Source organism: Haliotis asinina, chromosome 5, assembly GCF_037392515.1.
Source record: "Haliotis asinina isolate JCU_RB_2024 chromosome 5, JCU_Hal_asi_v2, whole genome shotgun sequence".
In the NCBI taxonomy this organism is placed as follows: domain Eukaryota; kingdom Metazoa; phylum Mollusca; class Gastropoda; order Lepetellida; family Haliotidae; genus Haliotis; species Haliotis asinina.
Window position 1 is genome coordinate 15,095,745 of NC_090284.1, and position 24,329 is coordinate 15,120,073.

The window sequence follows — 24,329 nt, forward strand, 5'->3', positions numbered from 1 at the left end:
CTCTTTGTCAAAGGAAAGGTAGAAGACATTAGATAATAGATTAAGTCAATCAAATATACGCATTTACAGAGTTGACATTGTGTGTTTTGTTGAAGAGAGCCTAAAATTTGCGATGTTGCTCTTAAATGTTTCTTCTATTTTTCGAGTCTTACCTAATATCTATTGAGCTGCCGAAGTTAGACCTACGACCAAGAGAAACTTTCCTCAGGTCGTTATATATCTAGTCTACTACACACGTAAAAGATATATGCATGGTGTAAAATGTATTAAAAAGTCAAAATGTCTGCATAATCAGCATTCAGAACGACAGTTATACAATCAGTGATGTCTGGTTTTCAGTGGTGTTTCTTCATCACAAGACATTATATATATAATCTTGATTACATGTCGTTGTCCAAGAAGGACCTGTTTTTCATCTTTGCATGTTGTAAAATATACCCCTCAAACCAACAACCAAACAGTGTAAAATTCGTATAAATATCGTGTCGCGTACTTTCTGCATACAAATGTGTATTTGTTTTCACTTAATATGGACTTGTGTTTAATTTAAATATTTGAAATTTTCATTTTTATAAAGTGATTATGTTATATATATATATACAAATTACATTCACTACATTGAGTGCGTGAGTATGGTTTTACGCTGCGTTTTACTCCAGCAAATGTCACGGCTTCAAGGGGGTAGACCAGACATGGGCTTCGCACACTGTACCCATCTAGGGAATCGAATCAGGGGTTTTGACATGATGAGCGAACGTTTATAATACCCACAAGGCTACCCCACCGCCCCCTCTCGTATGAACAATGTGTGACGACCATTTCTGCCATCACCCGCCCCGAAGTTGCTAAGAGCGGAGTCAAGCCAGTGACAAAACATCGTCAAACTCACTGCAACTGTCAGTAGACTACCGCACCGCCCTTTCACCATTGAATGACATCAAAGACCTAAGGCGTAAATTTTCCCAAACGTGGACGTTGTGAATTTTACTGACTCATATTAATTTACATGCTTTGTGATATTGACGGCCAGATTTGCCTGTTTGTGTCTGTCGTAATAATGCATCACATGATGGGTTTGATACATGGAGACACGAATGTTACATTACGTGGGTTCGAGAATCACTGAATGTGGGATTGCAGACCAGATGCTCACAATCTGTCAACGTTGAATGCGTGTCGACAATGACAGAGCAACACCTTCAGGGAGAGGTGCTAAAACCCATTACTTGAACAACCTGTTGTCTCCAGTGTAACCACTGTCAATTTATAACTAACAGACGATATAAACGCACAAATCACATTGACTGTAAGGTTCTCTAGCGTCGGCGTTAGTAGATTACTACCCTTGCAAAAAGCAAGCAGTCTTGGGGAGGAACGTGTGTGTGATCCGAAACGTTATGAATGTCATTCAGTGTCGCGTACTGCGGAGTGTCGAGGTGGGTGTTGTCATTGCGTTGCTCTCTGCAACTTCGGTGTACATCATGTGGCAGACTGTTGGGTCATGTAACCGCGCCCTTTCCCCCATTGTCACCCCATGCACAATAGACCTGGCCTCATCAGTATCCGCAATGGTAGGGTCGGAGATCGGTATCAACCGTGTGTTGGAAGGGTCGGAGGATGATATCACCCCAGTGTTGGAAGGGTCGGAGACAGGTACCGCACCTGTATACGTGGTGGAAGAGCATCACGAAGGTAGGTCAAAATTACTGGTTCAATATGCAAACTAACTGGCTTTAAACAGGATACCTTCACACTTTGATGTCAAGTAGATACTAGAACCTTCTCGATAGGACCCGTGATGATCTGGGTGATGAACTGGTCTTTAGTAAAACATGCAGGTTAAAGGCGACTGAAAGGATCAGATCGTCAGGCTCGCTGACTTGGATAAGACATGTCATTGCTTCGTAAATTTATAGATCAATGCTCTGCTCTTGATCATTAGACTCGTCTATTAGACATGTCACTGCTTCGTAGATGTGTAGATCGATGCTCGTGCTGTTGATCACTAGTCTCTTCTATTAGACATGTCATTGCTTCGTAAATGTGTAGATCGGTGCTCGTGCTGTTGATCACTACACTCGTCTATTACACAAGCCACTGCTTCGTAAATGTGTAGATCGGTGCTCGTGCTGTTGATCACTACACTCGTCTATTAGACATGTCATTGCTTCGTATATTCGTTGATCGGTGCTCGTGCTGTTGATCACTAGTCTCATCTATTAGACATTTCATTGCTTCGTAAATGTGTAGATCGATGCTCGTGCTGTTGATTTCTAGACTCGTCTATTAGACATGTCACTGCTTCGTAAATTCGTAGATCGATGCTCGTTCTGTTGATCACTACACTCGTCTATTAGACATGTCATTGCTTCGTATATTCGTTGATCGATGCTCGTGCTGTTGATCACTAGTCTCTTCTATTTGACATGTCATTGCTTCGTAAATGTGTAGATCGATGCTCGTGCTGTTGATTTCTAGACTCGTCTATTAGACATGTCACTGCTTCGTAAATGTGTAGATCGATGCTCGTGCTGTTGATCACTACACTCGTCTATTAGACATGTCACTGCTTCGTATATTCGTTGATCGATGCTCGTGCTGTTGATCACTACACTCATCTATTACTCATGCCACTGCTTCGTATATTCGTTGATCGGTGCTCGTGCTGTTGATCACTACACTCGTCTATTAGACATGTCACTGCTTCGTATATTCGTTGATCGATGCTCGTGCTGTTGATCACTAGTCTCATCTATTAGACATGTCACTGCTTCGTATATTCGTTGATCGATGCTCGTGCTGTTGATCACTAGTCTCGTCTATTAGACATGTCACTGCTTCGTAAATGTGTAGGTCGATGCTCGTGCTGTTGATTTCTAGACTCGTCTATTAGACATGTCACTGCTTCGTAAATGTGTAGGTCGATGCTCGTGCTGTTGATCACTACACTTGTCTATTAGACATGTCATTGCTTCGTATATGTGTAGATCAATGCTCGTGCTGTTGATCACTAGTCTCGTCTATTAGACATGTCACTGCTTCGTAAATGTGTAGATCGATGCTCGTGCTGTTGATTTCTAGACTCGTCTATTAGACATGTCACTGCTTCGTAAATGTGTAGATCGATGCTCGTGCTGTTGATCACTACACTCGTCTATTAGACATGTCATTGCTTCGTATATTCGTTGATCGATGCTCGTGCTGTTGATCACTAGTCTCGTCTATTAGACATGTCACTGCTTCGTAAATGTGTAGGTCGATGCTCGTGCTGTTGATTTCTAGACTCGTCTATTAGACATGTCACTGCTTCGTAAATGTGTAGGTCGATGCTCGTGCTGTTGATCACTACACTTGTCTATTAGACATGTCATTGCTTCGTATATGTGTAGATCAATGCTCGTGCTGTTGATCACTAGTCTCGTCTATTAGACATGTCACTGCTTCGTAAATGTGTAGATCGGTGCTCGTGCTGTTGATTACTAGTCTCGTCTATTAGACATGTCACTGCTTCGTAAATGTGTAGATCGGTGCTCGTGCTGTTGATTACTAGTCTCGTCTATTAGACATTTCATTGCTTCGTAAATGTGTAGATCGATGCTCGTGCCGTTGAGCACTAGTCTCGTCTATTAGACATGTCACTGCTTCGTAAATGTGTAGATCGGTGCTCGTGCTGTTGATTACTAGTCTCGTCTATTAGACATGTCACTGCTTCGTAAATGTGTAGATCGGTGCTCGTGCTGTTGATCACTACACTCGTCTATTAGACATGTCATTGCTTCGTAAATGTGTAGATCGATGCTCGTGCTGTTGATCACTACACTCGTCTATCAAAGATACCATTGCTTCGTAAATGTGTAGATCGATGCTCGTGCTGTTAATCAGTACTTTCGTCTATTAGACATGTAACTGCTTCGTAAATGTGTAGATCGGTGCTCGTGCTGTTACTGGGAAAAGAAACTTACAGTATACAGACAAATCAAAATACTTGGCAACAAAACCCGAAACACAATCTATATACAGGAATATTGATAAACTAGGCCAAAGAAAACCCAAACAAAGCAATATACAGGAAAATTACCAAACTCGGCAGAGGAAACAAACACTATACTAAACATACATAAACACTAAACTAACTATGCAAACGAAACGAACAATATACAGGAATATACAAAATCTAGTGAAAGAATCGAATTGCACAAGTTGAAAAAAGTTGGTGAAAAACACATACGATATACAGGCATTTAAAAAATCTCGAAAAATGAAACAAACAATGCAATAGATGAAATCTATAGGCGGCAGAAACACCAAGAACATGCATGGCAACTCAACTCTAACAGCTATTTTATGAAAACGCTCCATGAAATTGCAATCATATCTAAAAGTACATTTCGCAATGACATTGCGGAGAGTGAAATGTAATTGTCTTCTGTCTATTCCTCGTTCTCGGTGTCTCCGCCTCCACTGGGATATTGTTATAGTCTGTGTAATGACATTTAGATGATATAATCTTATTACTGACGAGATGTCTGTAGCTTGTAGTTTCCTGCTGTTTTTTTGGGTGTAAAGACACGAATCGTGGCCTAGGTTGTAGTGTCAGTCAAAGTAAGAGCCAGCGGGTCTGTGGACCCCTCAAGATCATTCGTGCAGTCTTTATAAAACAGATGTTTCTTTGGCTAAATATAACCTATTTCGCTAACGAGGTAGTGGGGTTAGTGGTTAAATCGTCTTCTACTCACACCGAATGGAGGGTTCAATTCCTCTCATGGGTACAATGTGCGAAGACCATTTCCGTGATGCCACTGGAATATTGCTATAAGCGACGTAAAACGATACTCACTCGCTATTTCGCGAGCGCACAGTACCACCGCTACTTGAAAATGAATCCCAAAAGACATGCTCGTGATATAGTACTAAATTACAATTATTGTTTTACTCTACTTTTTGCAGGGATTTTCTACTGGATGTTGAAAATATTTTGTCGAGGTTTTATTATGAATATGATACTTCGCGAGTGACAGTGGTGTTGCACATCCAAACCACCTTCATGTTCCCTTGGTACGAGTGAAAGGGTATGATTTTACGCTGCTTTTAACAATATTCATAACGGCGGATTTGGATCCGGGTTTGAGGTTTACAGAGTTGTGTCCCTTAGACGTGCCTGAAACCTATTGTCGGTGCTTTGAATCCTGGTTCAACCTGATAATGCATCTAGGTAGGTGAGCACCATACTCGATTCCTTAAGATTCACCTAAGTGGTAAACGCCAGTTGACTCCATCACCTGAGACTGTTCATTCAAAAGCGGAGTAATAAATACTTATTGTTTTTACGCGTTCTATGATGGGTGTCACAACTGGATCGAAATACCCTTACCCCTTTGCAAACACTGATATCAGCACTCTGATCCACAAACACGCAATCATGTCTTGTTTGTTTGTTGTTTAACGCCGAACTCAACAACATTCCAGGTCTAAGGCAGCGGTCTGTAAATAATTGAGACTTGACAATCCAGTGATTGACATCATGAGCACCGATCTATTTAAACAGGATATGATGACACGTACACCAAGTCAGTGACCCGTTTGGTTGACGTTAACGACAAGCATAGGCATCATATGCACGTTAGAGCTGAAATATGATGGATTCTACGTCCAGAGGTGTTTTGCAGAAATGTGCTACCGAAATCGTGTAATCGATCCTGCGTTTTAGAGATGTCTTACTGGAATTAATCGTATAATGGATTCTGCGTTTTGGAAAGATGTCTTACCTTAATCGTATAATGGATTCTGTGTTTTGCAGAGATGTCTTTTACTGAAATCTTAAATGTATTCTGCGTTTTGAGGAGATGGCTAACTGGAAACGAATAATGGATTCTGCGTCTTGCATCGAACAATGCACCCTGCATGACCAGTCTTTTATGTTTGTGGAGGTGTTTGTTGACATTTTATGTACACAATCTTTATAAGTTTGATTCTGTTGCTAGTTCTGCTCTACTGGTTTGAAGCTGCGGAGAAGGGTTTCATCAAACGAGAGGGAAATGTGTTGGTGAGTACACTCAACAAGATACTTACTCCACTGCCATTACAAAAAAAACTTCTTTACTAGCATCACTGAAACAATAATTACGTATTGTTATGTAATCTATGACTGCATGAATAACACCGTGACATAACCTGGATTTGCTTATGTTTTGTAAAGTAGCTCATAAATAAATTATTAATTCTGGTTTCGGGGCATTTTGATTGGCTAGCGATGCAACATTTTTGCCATGTGTATACTTTTAATACCATCATTAGGAGCCAAATAAGAGTATCTTCGCCCATGTAAGCAATAATCAAGCAATATCATGGTCCATACCAGAAATCAGCTTCACACACTGCATCCATATGAGGAATCGAACCCCGGTCTTTGAGATGCGTGACGAGTCAACGCTTTCACCACTCGGCTACTCGTAGATGCCGTTCAACCGCATTTGTTTCACTATGTAATTGAGGAAACAGCGTGGTAAAAAACACTGAATTCTGAAAGGCTGTTCTTTTCAGCTCCACATCGATGGACACTCCGACGGAGCGATTCCACTACAGCGCGACATCTTGCCATTCTTCAGGTTTCCAACTGTACGCGACATCTACAACATGATGCAGAGAAACGACGTCTTTATTGTCGTACGTATACAGCAAAAATGTATGGAGAGTTTGTTGTTTTCGCGTCGCTTTTGGCAGTATTCCAGCAATATAGCGGGAACACAAATTGAACCAATGTGGGATATCGAATACGGGTCTTTGATTTGATTTGACGTTCTCTCCACTAGGCTACCACCCATGGAAATTTTAGTAGTAAGAAGAGTGAGTGAGTGAGTGAGTGAGTGAGTGAGTGAGTGAGTGAGTGAGTGAGTGAGTGAGTGAGTGAGTGAGTGAGTGGGTGGGTGGGTGGGTGGGTGGGTGGGTGGGTGGGTGGGTGAGTGAGTGAGTGAGTGAGTGAGTGGGTGGGTGGGTGGGTGGGTGGGTGGGTGGGTGGGTGGGTGGGTGAGTGAGTGAGTGAGTGAGTGGGTGGGTGGGTGGGTGAGTGAGTGAGTGAGTGAGTGAGTGAGTGAGTGAGTGAGTGAGTTAATATTTAACGTCACATCGGCAATTAGTAAGAAAAAGAATCAATCGTGAAACCAACAAATGACAAAGAGATAACCAACAAGTAACATTGGAATTAAAACTATGAGTGAAACAATAAATTAATCCTAAAATCTACACATACAGGAAACCAGTAAACAACTTAGACATGATATTCATTAACAATAATAAATAAACTAGGTTTACAAATCAATACATACAACAGGAAAGTGATAACTATGGCGGTACACAATACCGAATACAAAATCAATGGCACTATAATCACAATGGCGTTATCAAATACAGTAGCTATGCTAACACTGATGATTATATACATCTAGCTGCAACAGTAATGGGACGTGGCACGAAAATATTTCTGTCTTTTGTAATAAACGATGTGACATCGAGAGACACCAGAAATGGACATTGTACCCATATGGGAAATCGAACCCAGGTGCCATTTCCGTTAATAGTAATCCATATCTAAGTGCTTATGACATATTTGAACTGGACATCTAGATTTTGAATGATTATGGGAAAAGGTTCGTCTCTTGTAAGCATTTTGGCATTATCAGGATATCTTAAAAGCAGATTAGAACACGTCTCCATTAATGCGGCTGAGCCGCTATAGAGCTACTGCTTGACAAATACTAGATGAGCCATGACCTGACAAATAACCCCAATTAGCATATATAGGAACGCCCTCCAGAATATTGCATTTGAACAAGAGGGAAACAGGTTGTCGGCTACATATTGAAAAGTTCAATTTCCTGGTGCGAATTGTGACGTGATGGTAATTTGCTGAAGTAAATCGCTCTACGAGACATGTGTTAAAAAGTGGCGGTATTGATTTCACGCTACGGTCAGCATGTATTGCATGTGCTTAATCGCCAATCTACCTGTAGCAACAAAGTGTATTCGTCAAGATTACTTGCCTCACCTGCTTGTCACAAACGCATTCACTGCGCTGGCTCATCTAATACTTGTCAAGCAGTGGAATATTGGTGAGTGCGGTGTAAAACTCAACTCACTCACTTTAAAGCTGGTCTGATTGGTACTTTTAAGCTCGCGAATACCAATGGAGGCACATACTATGTGGATGACGAAAAGAAGTTGTCATTCATGAAGCTTTTTAAACTTTTCGTTTAAACTTTGAGAATGCTATATGAGAACTGCTGTCTGTAAAACTATTTTGATAAGATGATGAAGCATGTATGCCAGTATCGTAACTTGTACATACCAGGTGATGTAGCTACAGAATTGTCAAATGTGTGTGGATGTAGAGACGCAATCTCACAAACACACACGCAAAGACGCAAACACAGTCATGACATACAGAAAGCGAGAGAAGCACACAAGACCATACAAGGGCATACACATACACGCACACAAACACTCACACAAACACGCACACAAACACTCACACAAGGACACATACAGACATTAACTCACACATGCACATGCACATGCACATGCACATGCACACATGCGGGGACAATCACAGACACACGTAAACACGGTAAGACACACTCACCGACATAAGGACACGTACAAACACGGACGTACAGACACAAAGACACACACGCTTGGACACGCCTACGCATGGAGACAACCAGAGACATGTAAAACACGCAAAGACACACTAACCGACACAAGGGCACACAAACACATGGACGGACGAACTGCTAGACAGACACGGCAGGCAGACTATCTTGTGAACTGATATTCTGTCTCTTTCCTAGGCTGCGAGCTTCACTGGTCTCATTAAGCGCTACATCTGGGTATGGCCGCCATGGTACACTGACGAATCTGAATCGGATCACAATGTCTTCCACATCAAACTAGGAACTGTCTTCAGGGAAGATCACAGTGGTAACATGATAAAGGATGTATGTGGGTGTTTCAAGCCATACCCCGATGACCCGCTCGTGCCCAAAGCGGAAGAGTGTTACATGCCTAACATGACAGATCCTAACCTCGATGATATAAGTGTCTCAATAGGCAAGGAGAGGTGTAACATAGAGGTGGATGACTGCTTTGCTGAAATAGTATCAGAAGAGAAAGCTATAGCCTTAATGAAAACAGGTCACTGGATTACCTCCCAAGATAGTGTCATCCTTGATATTGACGAGGACTATTACGGGTGCGAGGCTGCTGTTCAGCCTCTTTTTGACGTCAATGTCACACAGAAGATGTTGGACTGGATCGAATTCTTTGTCGGTAGAACTTTCTGCCCATCACAGCCAATGCAGGAATTAGAAGCAGATAAGTTCTTCTCTGACCTTCTTAACAAAGTGATTGCGGTCAAAATATTTTGTGACCAAATACCCGATGCTTCTCCAATGTGCACAGACCGCAACACAATGCAGGAACATTTGATAAAATCGGTTGATGACCTTTTTCAGATCATCATCGATCGGAAATTGCAACATGTCCTTTGTAGACGTGACAAGTTTGTGAAAATAGCTTTAAGAGGTCTCATGAAAAGATTTAGTTCGTATAATATTGTTCAGTTAAAAGCTATGAAAGAAAATGGAATCTGTTTCGATGGGACGCCGAGGACGTTGAACCCACTACACATCATGCGCCCATGTGATGGAGTCAACAGACCCAACGATACCGCTGTTCTCTTCCACACACCTACACCTGAAGAGGTGAGCTTCAGAACCAGCCAGCTCAAGGTGATGCTTAGTGCAGGGGAGATACAACCAGGTGTAGTCACTGTGTGTCGTTCTATGAGGGACGGCTACACACCAAGGAAGTATTTCCACGTCATAGAACAAGATGTCCTAAGTGTGTTGAAGGACGTATTTACTTCCGTCGATGACACTTCTATATTCTACGACCCCTATCTACTGGGCGGAACATTCGGATGGCCAAATAGACATTGAAGAAGCGGAGACTTAACATTACGATTGTATATATCCCATCATATATGTGCAGATGTATTTAGGAAAATTAGCTTCACTATTTCACAGTGATTTATAACCACCATTTGATAGTAATTTATACGCATGATTTATGACATAGCCGATATTGTGCAATGGGCAGTATCTCACGAGGTTGCGGAAAGGGTCTGATTATTTCAAGTCTTTCGAAGGAAACGAAGAATAACTGTTTCTCACACGTTGTAATCTTACAGTGTCTTAAAATCTGAGTTGAAAGTTGAGACAAAAGGAAAAAATACAACGTTATCTTTCCTATTCATGTTTGCCTTGCCTTTACTACATGTCATGTGTTTGACTATATACATTTTGTTTTAAGACTGTTAGAGTTAGTGAGTGAGCGCGTGAAAACGTAGTCAATATTTCAGTTATATCCGTCATTTCGCTGTATCCACCATTTCGGTACACCCGTCGGTCCGTTACATCCACCCATCACTTTGAGCCTGTTCGTTGTAATTACTGTATTACCGGACCATGAAAAGTCTTGGTCCTTAGAAAATACTGAGTGGCATACATCGATGGTGATAGATTCTGAGTGTTTTTTGTTCCAGATAGATTATACGTGGCAGCACGATGTGCTACAGCTGGTGGTCGTCTACATGGATCAGTTTGATGGAACCCACAAACCAAAGATCATAACTCCCTGGGGATTCGAATCCAGACAAGAAACGTCTGAAGGCTTATCAGGAATCTTCCACAACCTATTATGATACCTCAGTTCAGTCAGTGCCTTTAGTTGTGAATATAATGTAATTTATTCACATCAAATACATCGTTTATGCGCACAATGTCATGAAGTTGTCCGGTTCTTTTCGGACGAAATTTTCGACCCCCATTTAATCTAAGGGACGCAATTCTGCAAAGACTGTATCAGATTCTCTCCCTTGATTTGAAAATTACCACACATTTACACAATGGGACACACAAACTGATGGAGAAACTGGTATATGATTTTAAAATTTCCCTTAAAACATGACATTTTATGACGTTTAATAGCAAAATGGTTATGAAAAAGAAAAAAAAACCATAATGACCGAGCCACACTGAAGAGCAGGATGACCCCAAATCCCTTTTATTTTGCTACGAAAAATGTGCTGCTTGCGCGCTGCCGACATGCAACCTCAGTGTGGGTTACATATGTAGTATGTTCTTCACTGCTGGCCATTTCGGCCTGGCCAGCCGTAGTATATAGTGTCATTTGTACATGAATGGAAATTGCTGCAAGCAAAAGCGTGTTGATATCTGACATGCACAGAATAAATTACCAACACTCTAAAAGTTTCGAATTTATGATTTAGTTTTTAGTGGAGATTTTAGTTGAGGTTATACAACTAGAATGCAACATGGTAACATGTATTGGGCAATATTTTTATCATGTTTCAAAATCTTATCGCATAAAACGGTAAAAGGGGGTTTACGAAATATTTCATTGTATATTTGCCCGGATCAGGGCCTCCATCCGCAAAACGTTCGGAGCACTATGTCATTCTAAGCCAATGCCAAATAATGGAGTTACGATATGTCTTAACGTTACGAAGCCTGGGACCCTGGTAGTTACACACACGATGTCAGTGGACCTTTCTTCCTCAAGAAACTGACAGGCTCTGGCGCAGAAGTATGGGAGAAACTTGAATCGTATTATTCGGGTTATATTGATCGTAAGGTATCAACTACAAAATATTTTGTTGATGCTGCAGCTGTTGGCCGCACATGTCACATATGCACACGTGTTTGTCAACAGAAACAACACCAATCAGTTTAACTCGGCAAGCATTTATGGTGATGAAATGTATTAGAGGTAATTCATTATTCACGCTTCATGTTGATTAACAGATGATTACAGATGATTAACAGATACGCTTCTTCGTGTGCATGTAGTGTTGGACATCAATGTAAAATCTGTGACGTTGGCACACATCGGCACAGATATAACAAACAGTCAATAAACTGAAATAATTAGCTTCGACTAGACTGGAGGAAAACTGCGAGTGTCTCTGTCTCGAGACAATCAGACTTGGGAAGAACTTCGAGATTGTGAACATGTCGAGGATCCGTCAGACTTGGAAAGCTTGAGTGAGTGAGTTAATATTTATCGTCACACCGGCAATATTTAGTCTCGGGAAACTCACATTCGTGTGCAATTCGGTTTAGCCGGACAGTATACAAAAACCTGGGGACAGTCACTTGTTGAGTTAATATCAAGTTTAGTCAGACCTGGAGGAACTTCAAAACAGACAAAATGTCGAGGGACGTTCATGTTCAACCTGAATAAACGAGTTACATTATGTAGCTGCTATATTGTGAATTCATGCACAATGGACGCACCGTAAGGTCAGATGATGAGCGTAAAGTATTCAACGGCTATATCTGAAGTACCATCCTTCACGCCCTCCTAGCAGCTCACTGTCGTAATGTATCGTGTCGTCTGTTACGTGATTAGGGTACACTGCTTTCAGAACACTCAACACACCTTCTTCTATCAGTGGAAATTGTTTTCTCGGCGTGTAACCATCCCGCACAGATCTACACACTGTTACAACTTTTGGGATGAAAGCTTGTGTTAATATTTCTTTAAGATTTCTGGTAGTAGTAGCGATCTCTTTATCAGTTGTACTATGGAATATTACCTGTGTGCTATTTGGTCCATTGCATCCTTTACAAAGAATCATTGCGTTATTACGATTGAAATTCGTTGATCTTGGGGACGCATACATGCAAACACCAATGCGTGCTATATGTTGAAGTTGTGTGTCGGAACATCGTTTCAGACGCTCGACAAGGTTCACTAACATGAACTGAGTCGACTCCTTTGGAAGACACATGATATCTCTTGTTATCGTCATATCTGGCATCAAGGCCAACACTGCTTCAGTAAATGCATGGTTAGACTCACATGTCTCTACTCCTAGACGGCCACTACGGCAATGTTTTAGTGTTTCTTGCACAGCTTTGAGAAGTTTCTGAAAGTACCTGTCAGCTTCCATTTCATCCTTTGCATTGTCAGTACACAAGATCTTTCCAATATAGAGGGACAGACTATCAATATCGTCCTCATTCATCCCAGCATCATACAGAGGCGCTGACACAGCTTCACAAGCATAGAAGTCCTCGTCAATGTCGAGGATGACGCTGTCACTCGCCTTAATCCAGGTGCCTGACTTAGCCAGCTCTCTAGCCTTGTGTGTACTCACGATCTCCACTATACCGCCCAGGGTCATATCATGACACATATTTCGCTCTATGCTAAAGTATTTTTCATCTTCATCCTCATATTCAGGCTGTTGTACCCGAACACAAGAATGTTCGAAACTGGTATGGTTTGACTCCATACAGAAACACATTACCAATTCGTTTTCCTCTGTGTACATCAGTCCAGCCTCCACATTCATGGCGATGTATGGCTTATCCACCTCACTGTAGGGTGGCCATACCCAGATGAAGCGTTTAATCAACCCCGTCCCGGCAGCTGCCTTGAAAACAGTTTTCAGGTTAATTTACATCAGTATAATATCAAATAAGGAACGCAGATAGTTGTAAGTGTCTGTCATAATATTAATCAAAGGTTTCGTCAGCTTTTGTTGTAAAACGACCTGGATGGGTTGACAAAAGTTCATAAAGGTGCGATTCGTGTGCATAGAGAAACTGATCGGTGAGAAAAGGGGCAGAATTACCATTGGGAGACCTACTTGAGCGGACATTTGTTCTAATATTACAAATATAGGTTTGAATAGAAAACCGACCAAAAGGCGGATATGAATGTTTTTCTCACCTCACACATGAATGTCGCTTTCTGACTGGCTAAGCGCTATTCTATTATTTTCAGTGTACCCCGCTTACAGGCGATATATTATTTTCAATGTCCACCGGAATTCCGAACTCTTGTGGTGCTTCATGCTAGTACTTTTTTTTTTTATCTCGAATAACATTGAATCACGCATCAAGCACGGAAATTACCGATGTTTTGCGATTGAAAATCGATGGAAGGGAGATACCTCTAAATTTGTTTACCTTGTGTCGTCTGCAAAATGGCGATTCGCCTCGAATTCAACAGAAGCGCTTCAAACAGTTCAAAATTGAAATTCAGGTGGTCGGTAAGATAAGCACGTGTCTCACTTGTCCCTCGGGGCCATGGGCTCATGTACCCTCGAGGTTTGTTTATGTACATGAGCCCATGGCCCCCTCGCGACCAGTGAACAACTTATAATATACAATGTATTATTATACCTGAATGAAGACATCATTTTTGACCATCATCAACCGAATTTCACGCTCATTTCTTGGCATTCTGTAGATAGGATTCCTTAGTCTGTTGAAGGGATCAGCACCGTCTGAATGACCGTCTATGTGAAGCTGTAAATTGAACAGGTGGTTAGCTTGTGATGTCAATAGAAAGTTGAATAATATCTCGGACTAGTCCTGTGTGTCTTTGCATTTCAAAAAATTAAAATCATGCACGCAACAAATGTTATCGTGATTGGTAGAAAATATTTAGCCAAGTATTTGACTCAAAACATGACTGAACAATACAGTACTTCCTTAAACATGGTAAACAGTACATGACCCACATACACAGAGAAAACAGCCCGGTGAAGATGTCAGATATTTGCTTGAAGTACTTTGGAAACGTAATAGATATTATTTCCTTTTTGCAGATACAAAATGCAGTCGTCTTTATTGATCATCTTTTTCTGAAGAAAGCAGTCCCCAGTGATCAATACTTACCAGGATATTCCCATGTTTCGGTAAAGAACCTGACTCAACCGCAGAAAACCAGTACAGGAGAGCTGATCGGAAGTAGGGCAAAAGTTGATATGACAAAAGTTACAATGAACGGAGTCCTAATGGCGCCACTTTGGCAACAAATTAAAATTAAAATTTTTAGCCATAATATTCATCATTATTTCAGTTCAGCCACAACAGGTGTTTTTGTCACTTCTTCCATTAATTTCGGGTTTTTGAAATAAATTGAGATAATGAGAAAACCATTGCCATTAAGGGAAAATAATCGCAGTTAAAAAATTAAAACTAGAAATCAAGAAAATATTTCAAATAACCAAACATGGCAGGAATCCTTGAAATAAAGAAACAACAGCCGAGATAACGAAATTATTCAATGTAACGAATGAACCGACAAAACTATGAAGACATTTGATCATGAAAATATGATATGTTTTAGGCAATCAGGGAGGAGGCATCTGAATTTCGTAATGATCAAATTATTTCGCTTCTGGTATTACTTGTAGTGCTAGTAAGTCCGTATTGGCCTGCTGGTGTTACTTGTAGTGCTAGTAAGTCCATATTGGCCTGCCGGTGTTACTTGCAGTGCTAGTAAGTCCATATTGGCCTGCCGGTGTTACTTGCAGTGCTAGTAAGTCCATATTGGCCTGCCGGTGTTACTTGCAGTGCTAGTAAGTCCACACTGGCCTGCTGGTGTTACTTACAGTGCTAGTAAATCCATATTGGCGAACCTAAGAATCGTTTGGGGATTTCAGTTAATCTGGGGGCTAATGTAGACACCGTGGCCGACACCATATTTAATTGTATCACAGGAACTGAAAGTTATGAGCTTAGTAGTAAGATTATCCTGTTGTAGAATATCCACATTAATGTAAAATATCAACAATCTGTCGCATAATGACAAAAATAGTTTTGTCTGTGCTTTAATAACGTTTCTCCAAATCAACGGACATCAAACTAAAGGATTTTGAGCAACGTACACGAATATAAATATATAAATATGCACTTTATCATTTTTTAGGTGAAGTGTTTCGTTTTGTTTGATGGAAGTGAGTATGACACGTTCAAAGACACGTCATACCTTCGTGGTGCTCTTCGATGACATTGACCAATGCTCCTGTGCCGCCTGTGTTGGTATTTCCTGATGACAATCTTTCAGTCCGATGACGGTAGAACTCATTCAGAACGTACATCAACACCAGCAGGAAACAGGTGACAATTACCAAACTCTTCTTCTTGACCAACATTCTCATTGTAAATTCACATTTCAAAGAGTTTCCAGGTGAAACTGAGGTTGTATTTTACTGCAGAAAATAAATTACAAATAAAATGTTCTCCAACTACACAACGTAGAACATCACAATATATGACACTGAAATTGTTAAGTCACTCTTCGTGTTTATAAAACAAATCTCTCCTAAAATCAGTGTCGATTTTACTTTTACTAACACATTATGAGAATTGGTATATTATTATGCGAACACGTGTGTCATATTGACTTATTGGGGCTATTCTTTATATTTCACGAGCAACAGCTTAAACAAATTTCATAAAATGAGCAGAGAACATCAGAGGATGATCAGGAACAGTGTAGAAATTTCTGGAAACATGTTAAGACTACATAAATAGGGAAAAGGCATTCATCTAGCGTCTCGTATGACATTAAGACTAAGCATTACATAATTGGTTACACCCTGTTTGTCCAATTTTGAAAGCTTGGCCACTATTGGTCCAATGTGAATGTTTGTCACTTATTTTGTAGCTATTACCACCATATGTTTCATACTGTGATGTCACTGAAGTATGTGATAACACTGAATTGTGTACCACCACGCTCTTGTGTACTGACAATACAATTCCTTTCAGCAAATCGTTTGAATTTGCAGAGTTAATAATTTCCGTATTATGTAAACAATACACTTTTGTTCGTGAAGTGATATTACATTGGAGGCACGATATTTATGAATACATTCGAGCCCAAGGGTAAAATGGTGCAGTTCATAAAAAGGAATTTGCTCAGACGTAATTACTCTCAGAAATGCGTTCACGTTTTGAATTTCCTTTACAAGACTACAATAAAACCTTTGTGCGGGGTAAACAATATATCCCAATAAATGACAACAATAAATGACAACAATAAATTACAATAAATGACAATAAATGACAACAATAAATGACAATAAATGACAACAATAAATGACAATAATAAATGACAATAAATGACAACAATAAATGACAACAATAAATGACAACAATAAACGAGAGCTATCATGTGCGATTGTTTATCAAGTACAGCAAAATGTGACACCCAAAGCCTGTAGTAGCTGACATCGAGAATTGCCATATAACTGCATCACAAAGGACGTCAAGCGATCTCAGTTCTCTAATAATACGGTTATTGTGAGGCGTAAGTGCCAGTGATTACTTTTAGTTCATAGGTCTTTATATGTAATAATTGTGTAATCGATATCCATGTTCTGCATTACTGGGTTGTGTGTCATTATTCTGTAATGACACAATTGGAATTGCATGTTTGTTTTGGTTTGAAGACAACATACGTATAAAATTCATATGATATTACATACATCTAGGAACTATGTCACACTTGACACATCTGGTCTCACCTGAGGCAGGTGAGGTTGTTCATTAATGGCCACTGTTCACCCGCCGGTGAATGGGTACCCGATGGAATTGTATGACCGCTTACCTTCTAGCGCCCCACAGGGAGCTTGGGTCATCCTGAGCAATAATGTTTTAGCACCTTGATCATGCACAAGTAGTTGGAAACTGATGCTTTATAATTAGCCATTGTTGTACAGTTGTATAGAGTTAGTGAGTGAGTTTGGTTTTACGCCGCTTTTATCATTATTCCAATTATCACGGCGGTTGTTCAGAGATAATGGACCTTAGGTAATATCGTATACAGTATATACTGACATGATCATTTGCTAAACCTTCATGCATTACCACGACACATAACCTTCATATATATGTGGCTAGACCGTGACTTTGTGACAACTGTGCTTGACGACAAAAACTTCATCTAATAATTTAACGTTTATACGTCTGTTTACAAGTGATGTAAACATACACGTGTAAACGTCAGTGTATGGTAGGATTACATCTTTTTGTCATACAGAATCGACGAGAGCTTTGTCAGAAATATGTATGGTCACAATGTATGTATACTCAGATTCAAACTCATGACCCATTCAGGTTAGGTTCTCTAACTGTACCTTACGGTTTAAGATTTATAAAGCTTTGTGAGCATATTTATCATCTCTCCAATCAGTCCCGGTGTAGATTTATCTCATTATTCCCAAAACAACATTTCAACATAAGGCGAACAAATATTATGGATAACGAAGAGTGTATATGAATTAACAACTCGGTAAGATTGGATTTTATCCATAACAATACTTTCAAATATTTGGAATATTTGAAGGTAACCTTCCAAAAAGCTCATTTGGAAACTCGTTCTTCTGAGTTTAATACAAGTCTGATCGGATCTGAATCAACCAATGTCACGTCATCGTGATTTACCTTTTAGCACTCCGTTCTGGTTGCTTTCCTCCTGTGGGTTGTATCCAGAATAAAGTGATTTGCTGCGTCTTTGCAAGCAAGGTATAGTTGACATTTTGTTATTGAAAGGTGTGTGCGTTCAATAGACTGGAAACGTAACATCTGCTGTTACATTAACAGATTGGCTTTGTGAAATGACCGACCAGCAGTTATGGTTATTTCATGGCATATTCTCACACAAAGTCGTGCAACAGTACAAACGTGATCGTGATTTGTTGGTGTGTGGAGGGATTTGTGATGCTGGCTACAATGTTATTGGAACTTACTGACTTTCTTATGTTCAAACTTTTGATATGGTCTTGTTTATTCATGAGAGAGTGTGGAAAATGGCTATTTTCTCAGCTTGCAGGTCACACCTCTGTTGTTTCTATCGGCCAAGAGTCCGCACATCTACATTAGAAAGAAACACAGTCGTTTATGTAGCCTCCCTGTCCCATGTCTGTCATAGCAGTGGAAACTCGTTACAGCAAAATGAGGACGCATAATGTGTATGCAATGGAAGCAGTCCATGTAAATTTGTTGCTGGCTTTTCTTCAAAATCGAATTCTCTTCTCCCGTGTACAGATGCATTGATTTAGGCATGTATAATGCTTAGACAAGATATAGACTGTGAAAAACGCTGTGTATGACTCTTGACGAGGTATAGTCCAGGGTTCCGCTCCACAATTCATTCGTAACAGTACGAGCTATCGTATGTTTATAGTTTATATGTTTATAGGACCGTGGATGCTGATTTCTACTGAATGCCCTTGGGTCGCAAACACTCAAATATTGAAAACAAAAACACGATGTTTGATCACATGTATGAAGAAAGACTTTATGTGACACCTACTGTTTACATGGTACATAAAATACACAACGAACACGCATTCACAATATACATACATGGTAGAATCGAGACCAAAAATACTGGTGCCATCGATAAAACATTATGCTAATGGGGACTATGATGTCGTCGATTATGAAATCTCACAAATAACAGGTTCGACCGACAGCCAGATTTAACCTTCGAGATATCCCATGCACGTGGACTTCACATAAGTGGTACATACCGGTTTACTTCCAGCTTTTCTCTCACGCCCATTCTGTGATGAAGCAACACAAAACCAAAGACTAATTCCTTATTATTTAAAGCGCACGCTGGTCAACCTGTAGAAACGGGTTCGACTACTCAAATGGTTTCTCACGGCGCCATTTGGTCAAAAGAACCATTATATGGGTCTATCAGTAACGGTTTGCTAGTTGAATATGGGTCGAGGGAACCGGCTAATACACTCACGAGCAAATGACAATCTTCACAGTGGACGGTTAACAGGAATGATGTGGCACATAGGTCAGGTCGCTAGTTGTGTTGTCTGTAGGAGGAACATTGTCACAAGAATGATAAGTAACCAGAGGGTAAGATACTGGATATATCAGAGAGTATTATTTCATGAAAGCAGTGGTTATCCAAAGGAGATCGTTAAAAGAAAGCCAGATGTGTTGGCAACTACTAAGACAGAAGCAGTGGCGTGGTGTAAAGATAAGTGTGAACGAACGCTTCAAGAACAAGGTTACCCCATCTCCTCATGCCTAAAGAAGTAACCATGCTCGTGTACTAAAACCTGAACGACGACCATGCCTGAAACCATTTTAAGGCAAGGCTCTCACAGAGAAGCTATAGCATCAAAGTGAGTCTTTTTACTGTGACTAGCAAATTGTCTGGGTACAAAGAGAGCCAGTAAGAATAGAGGATGCATCAAAATAGTGCCTGGCGTCTTGGCAGTCTTTAAACTGTGGAAGAATTCACTAACAGGTAAGTCTTTTTGTCAAACACAAACAAGCATTATGATATACAGTGGAAGCTGTCTAAACTGGCATTCATTAGGACTGAAGAAATAAACCGTTTTAGACAAGGTGCCGGATTGTAGACCTCATGATAAATGTACAAGTCATGAATGGGACTGAGATTTTATGCCGGTGTTGACAACTTGCCTGATTGGACAGATGCCGGTTTTGACAACTCTCACTTCCACATGTCATCGCACAGGGCGGAGGTATTAGTATTGTAACGCGCATTGTTGTAATGTGCATACACGTAAATATTTATTGATATTGTATCCCTATGATTGCAACAGGCACCAGTATGAGGATTTATCGTTCAACGGGTATATCTGGTGTACCATCCTTCACGCCCTCCCAGCAGCTCACTGTCGTAATGTATTGTGTCGTCTGTCACGTGATCAGGGTACACTGCTTTCAGAACACTCAACACACCCTCTTCTATCAGTGGGAACTCCTTTCTAGGTGTATATCCATCCCGCACAGATCTACACACTGTTACAACTTTTGGGATGAAAGCTTGTGTTAACATTTTTTGGAGATTTCTGGAAGAAGCTGCGATTTCCTGTTCATTTGTACTATGATATAACACCTTTTCGCTCATTGGTCCATTGTATCCTTTACAAAGAACCATTCCTTTATTTCGGTTGAAATTCGTTGATCTTGGGGACGCATACATGCAAACTCCAATACGTGCTATATGTTGAAGTTGTGTGTCGGAACATCGTTTCAGACGCTCGACAAGGTTCACTAACATGAACTGAGTCGACGCCTTTGGAAGACACATGATATCTCTTGTTATCGTCATATCTGGCATCAAGGCCAACACTGCTTCAGTGAATGCATGGTTAGACTCACATGTCTCTACTCCTAGACGGCCACTACGGCAATGTTTTAGTGTTTCTTGCACAGCTTTGAGAAGTTTCTGAAAGTACCTGTCAGCTTCCATTTCATCCTTTGCATTGTCAGTACACAAGATCTTTCCAATATAGAGGGACAGACTATCAATATCGTCCTCATTCATCCCGGCATCATACAGAGGCGCTGACACCGCTTCACAAGCATAGAAGTCCTCGTCAATGTCGAGGATGACGCTGTCACTCTCCTTGATCCAGGTGCCTGACTTAGCCAGTTCTATAGCCTTATCTGTACTTACGATCTCCACTATACCGCCCAGAGTCATATCCAGACACCTTTCCCGTTTAATGGGAAAGGACTCGATACCTTCTGGCATATGTCTGTTCACTGTGGCTATATTGCATGGATGGTTTACTTGGAAATAGTCTGACTGTAAGCAGTAACACAATTCAAATTTGGGATGGGCCCCTTTGTCTTGGTACATGATCCCGACTTCCAGCTTCATGGAGACGTAAGCTTCATTGTTCCAATGAAGCCAGCCGCCAACATCAAACTTGGGCCACACCCAGATGAAGCGATTTATCAGTCCGGTACCAGCAGCTATCTTCAAATAAAAGCGAAAGTTGTATTACAGTTGTACGATGTTGCTTGTAGACAAATCTAGTCTCCACCTCACAATCCGGCGAGTTTCAAACATTTCAGTATTCAGTTAAATTAATTACAATTACTAAATAGTAATAATTAATGCGTTTCTCAAATGTCATTACGCGTGTTCAAACGCGAACCAGAGAGCTATCGCTGGACAGGCTATTTTTTTCTTCTCGGAACGAAACATAGAACGTACGATTAAATGTGTTTCTCTGATATAAAATTATGTTTACTGTTACCTGAATAAAGATATCGTTTTGCTGCATCATCAGGTTAAGTTCATGCTCATTTCTTGGCATTCTGTAGAGAGGGACCTTGCGCCAATCATCAGGGTCATCAGCGTCTGGGTGCCCGTCTATGTGAAACTGTGAATTGAATAAGTGGTTAGCTTGTGACGTCAATAAAAAGTTAGAATAATGTCTCTGACGTGTCATACATGCGTTTTGCATATGTACAAGGAAAAAAAATCAATATTGCAATAGATATAGGTTCGTGATTGGTATAAAACTGTTAAATAATCTACACCGAGAACACGTCATTGGGAAGATGACAGTTATTTGGAGTGCCTTGATGCACACGCAAACTATTGAACTGACTAGACAGTGTGCTCTGTCCTCTGTGTGAAACTGTGGGTCAAACAACTGGTTGGACGGTCATAAGTCAGACATGTTCGAATTCTCTGTGTGAAACTGTGAGTTCAGTAGATTTCACGTGTATATTTAAGAGATGGAAGTTCATTGTGGAATTGCAGTTTGTTGAGGTTAACTAAAGACGGTCACCTGTTCTTATCATTGGATATTCAAGTATATCTCGGAACAAAGACATTATTTTCTTGTTAATGTTTTAATGCAATGGACAATAACACAACATTAGTCAAACATTTTCTCTCCTTACCAGGATGTTCCCCTTCTTTGGTAAAGTACCTGTTTTCGCGGCAGTGAACCAGTAAAGGAGAGCTGTTGGGAATGAAGATAACAATAGAATAATATAAAGGATATACACGGGTAATAAACCTACTAGAGCACAGTGTTATTGTATCGAGAAAAATCTAGAAATGAACAATATCCAGAAAGGTGAAAATTGCATTTTGATCTTCTCGTGCTGCAGTAAAATATCCATCACCTATCAGGAAACCAGACAATATCTTATTTCCATGGGACTGTGTGGTAGTCCAGTGGGTAAAGCGTTCCCAGGTTCGTTTCCCCACATGGGTACAAAGTGTGGAACTCATTTCTGATGTCCCCCGCCCCGCTGGAATAGTGCTAACGGGGGGTTCAAACTTAACTCGCTCACTCACTCCCTCCTCACTCTTACCTTCGTGGTGCTCTTCGATAACGTTAACCAAGGCACCGTTTGTGTTTGTATTGGAGTCTACGCTGCTTGTTTTTGAGTCTCCTAATGTCGACACACGCTCACCAAGATGCCTGCGCTTTCCCACTAGGAAGACCAACACTACCACGACGCACGCGCCAATGGCCAATACCATCTTCTTCTTCAGTCTGGTCATTGTGAACCTAGAGTGATCAGCAATAATAGGGTTTACGAGATAGGAGAAAATGAGGTCTTCACAAACGTCGTGTTGACATGAACACCATCAGATGAAAGACGATAACCTCGTTTCGGTTAAATTAGAGTCATTCAGATATATAAACATTAAATACGCAGCCGTATGCGTTACGTTAGGTGGGGTACGCATAGCTCTGTCGTAAGTACAGAGTTGCGTCCCTTAGGCGCTTCAGGAGCCCATGATATGTGTTTGATCTCAATTATAATGGTATCAGTGCATTATCCACTCTCAACATTATTAACAGCGACCGTGAGATAATGTTATATCAAGTATAGAACTCACATCAAGTGTAGAACGCCTTAGATGTTACTTTAAGATACAGGATGGTGAGGTAGCATAGTTGTTAAGGGTTCGCTCCTCACGCCAAAGACCCGAGTTCGATTGCCTATGTGGGCACAACATGTGATTCCCATTTCTGGTGTCAATTATTGCCTAAAGCGGCGTCATACCTTACTCTGTTCCTTGGGGTATACATATAGGATACATGCTGACATCGGACATAGCAGGTATGTATGTGCCTGGGCATGCAGATATAAGGTAAAGCATTGGCAGAACACAACATTCAAAGTATGATCTCAGCATGCTTAAAAACAGGTAATTAGTCTTGCAAAGGCCCAGGCTTTTCAAGATTTATGACTGCCCACACGAATATAACCCGAGTGCTTTGAAACCACCGTGGTCTCTACATTTTTTATTAAGAGCGAGATACAATACCTGTTATCACTATTTTACTAAGATTTATTATCACTTGCTTATGATCATACCTTGAAGGTTCAATGCATTGTATATGCATTTTGATTTTGCACAGGTTTCTCGTGGTTATATAAAAGGTTGTGTTGCTTTTATTGTTATTAAAATTAATAATAATCAAACTACAAACAAACACAAAACAGAAGTCAATATTTCTTATTGATATTCCTAGATATATCATTAGCTTCTATATGTGTTTTTACAAGTCTCTACAAGTCTTACATATTACAAGTATGACGTAATCGAGAGAGAACATAATGAATTTAAATGTATCTAAAATATGATCGGCTAAACCATTTCCATATATAATCATACGAAAT

At 40.4% G+C, this 24,329-nt stretch overlaps 3 protein-coding genes across 3 annotated transcripts; 1 reads left to right on the forward strand and 2 right to left on the reverse strand.

Annotated features, from left to right (window-relative positions):
- The first annotated feature begins 1,246 nt into the window (after positions 1–1,246).
- On the forward strand, positions 1,247–10,304 carry LOC137283590 (UPF0489 protein C5orf22 homolog). Its single transcript, XM_067815175.1, has 4 exons — positions 1,247–1,692; positions 5,982–6,043; positions 6,541–6,663; positions 8,844–10,304. The coding sequence occupies exons 1-4, from the start codon at positions 1,398–1,400 to the stop codon at positions 9,990–9,992; spliced, it is 1,629 nt and encodes a 542-aa protein (XP_067671276.1). The 5' UTR covers positions 1,247–1,397; the 3' UTR covers positions 9,993–10,304.
- A 2,096-nt stretch (positions 10,305–12,400) lies between these two features.
- Positions 12,401–16,036, reverse strand: LOC137283220 (UPF0489 protein C5orf22 homolog). Its single transcript, XM_067814656.1, has 4 exons — positions 15,865–16,036; positions 14,769–14,830; positions 14,271–14,396; positions 12,401–13,516 (listed from the first exon to the last, which is right to left on the reverse strand). The coding sequence occupies exons 1-4, from the start codon at positions 16,034–16,036 to the stop codon at positions 12,401–12,403; spliced, it is 1,476 nt and encodes a 491-aa protein (XP_067670757.1).
- Positions 16,037–20,505: 4,469 nt separating this feature from the next.
- LOC137283394 (uncharacterized) lies at positions 20,506–23,199 on the reverse strand. Its single transcript, XM_067814859.1, has 4 exons — positions 23,007–23,199; positions 22,587–22,648; positions 21,932–22,057; positions 20,506–21,648 (listed from the first exon to the last, which is right to left on the reverse strand). Exons 1-4 carry the CDS (start codon positions 23,197–23,199, stop codon positions 20,506–20,508), a joined length of 1,524 nt encoding a protein of 507 aa, XP_067670960.1.
- Positions 23,200–24,329: the final 1,130 nt, after the last annotated feature.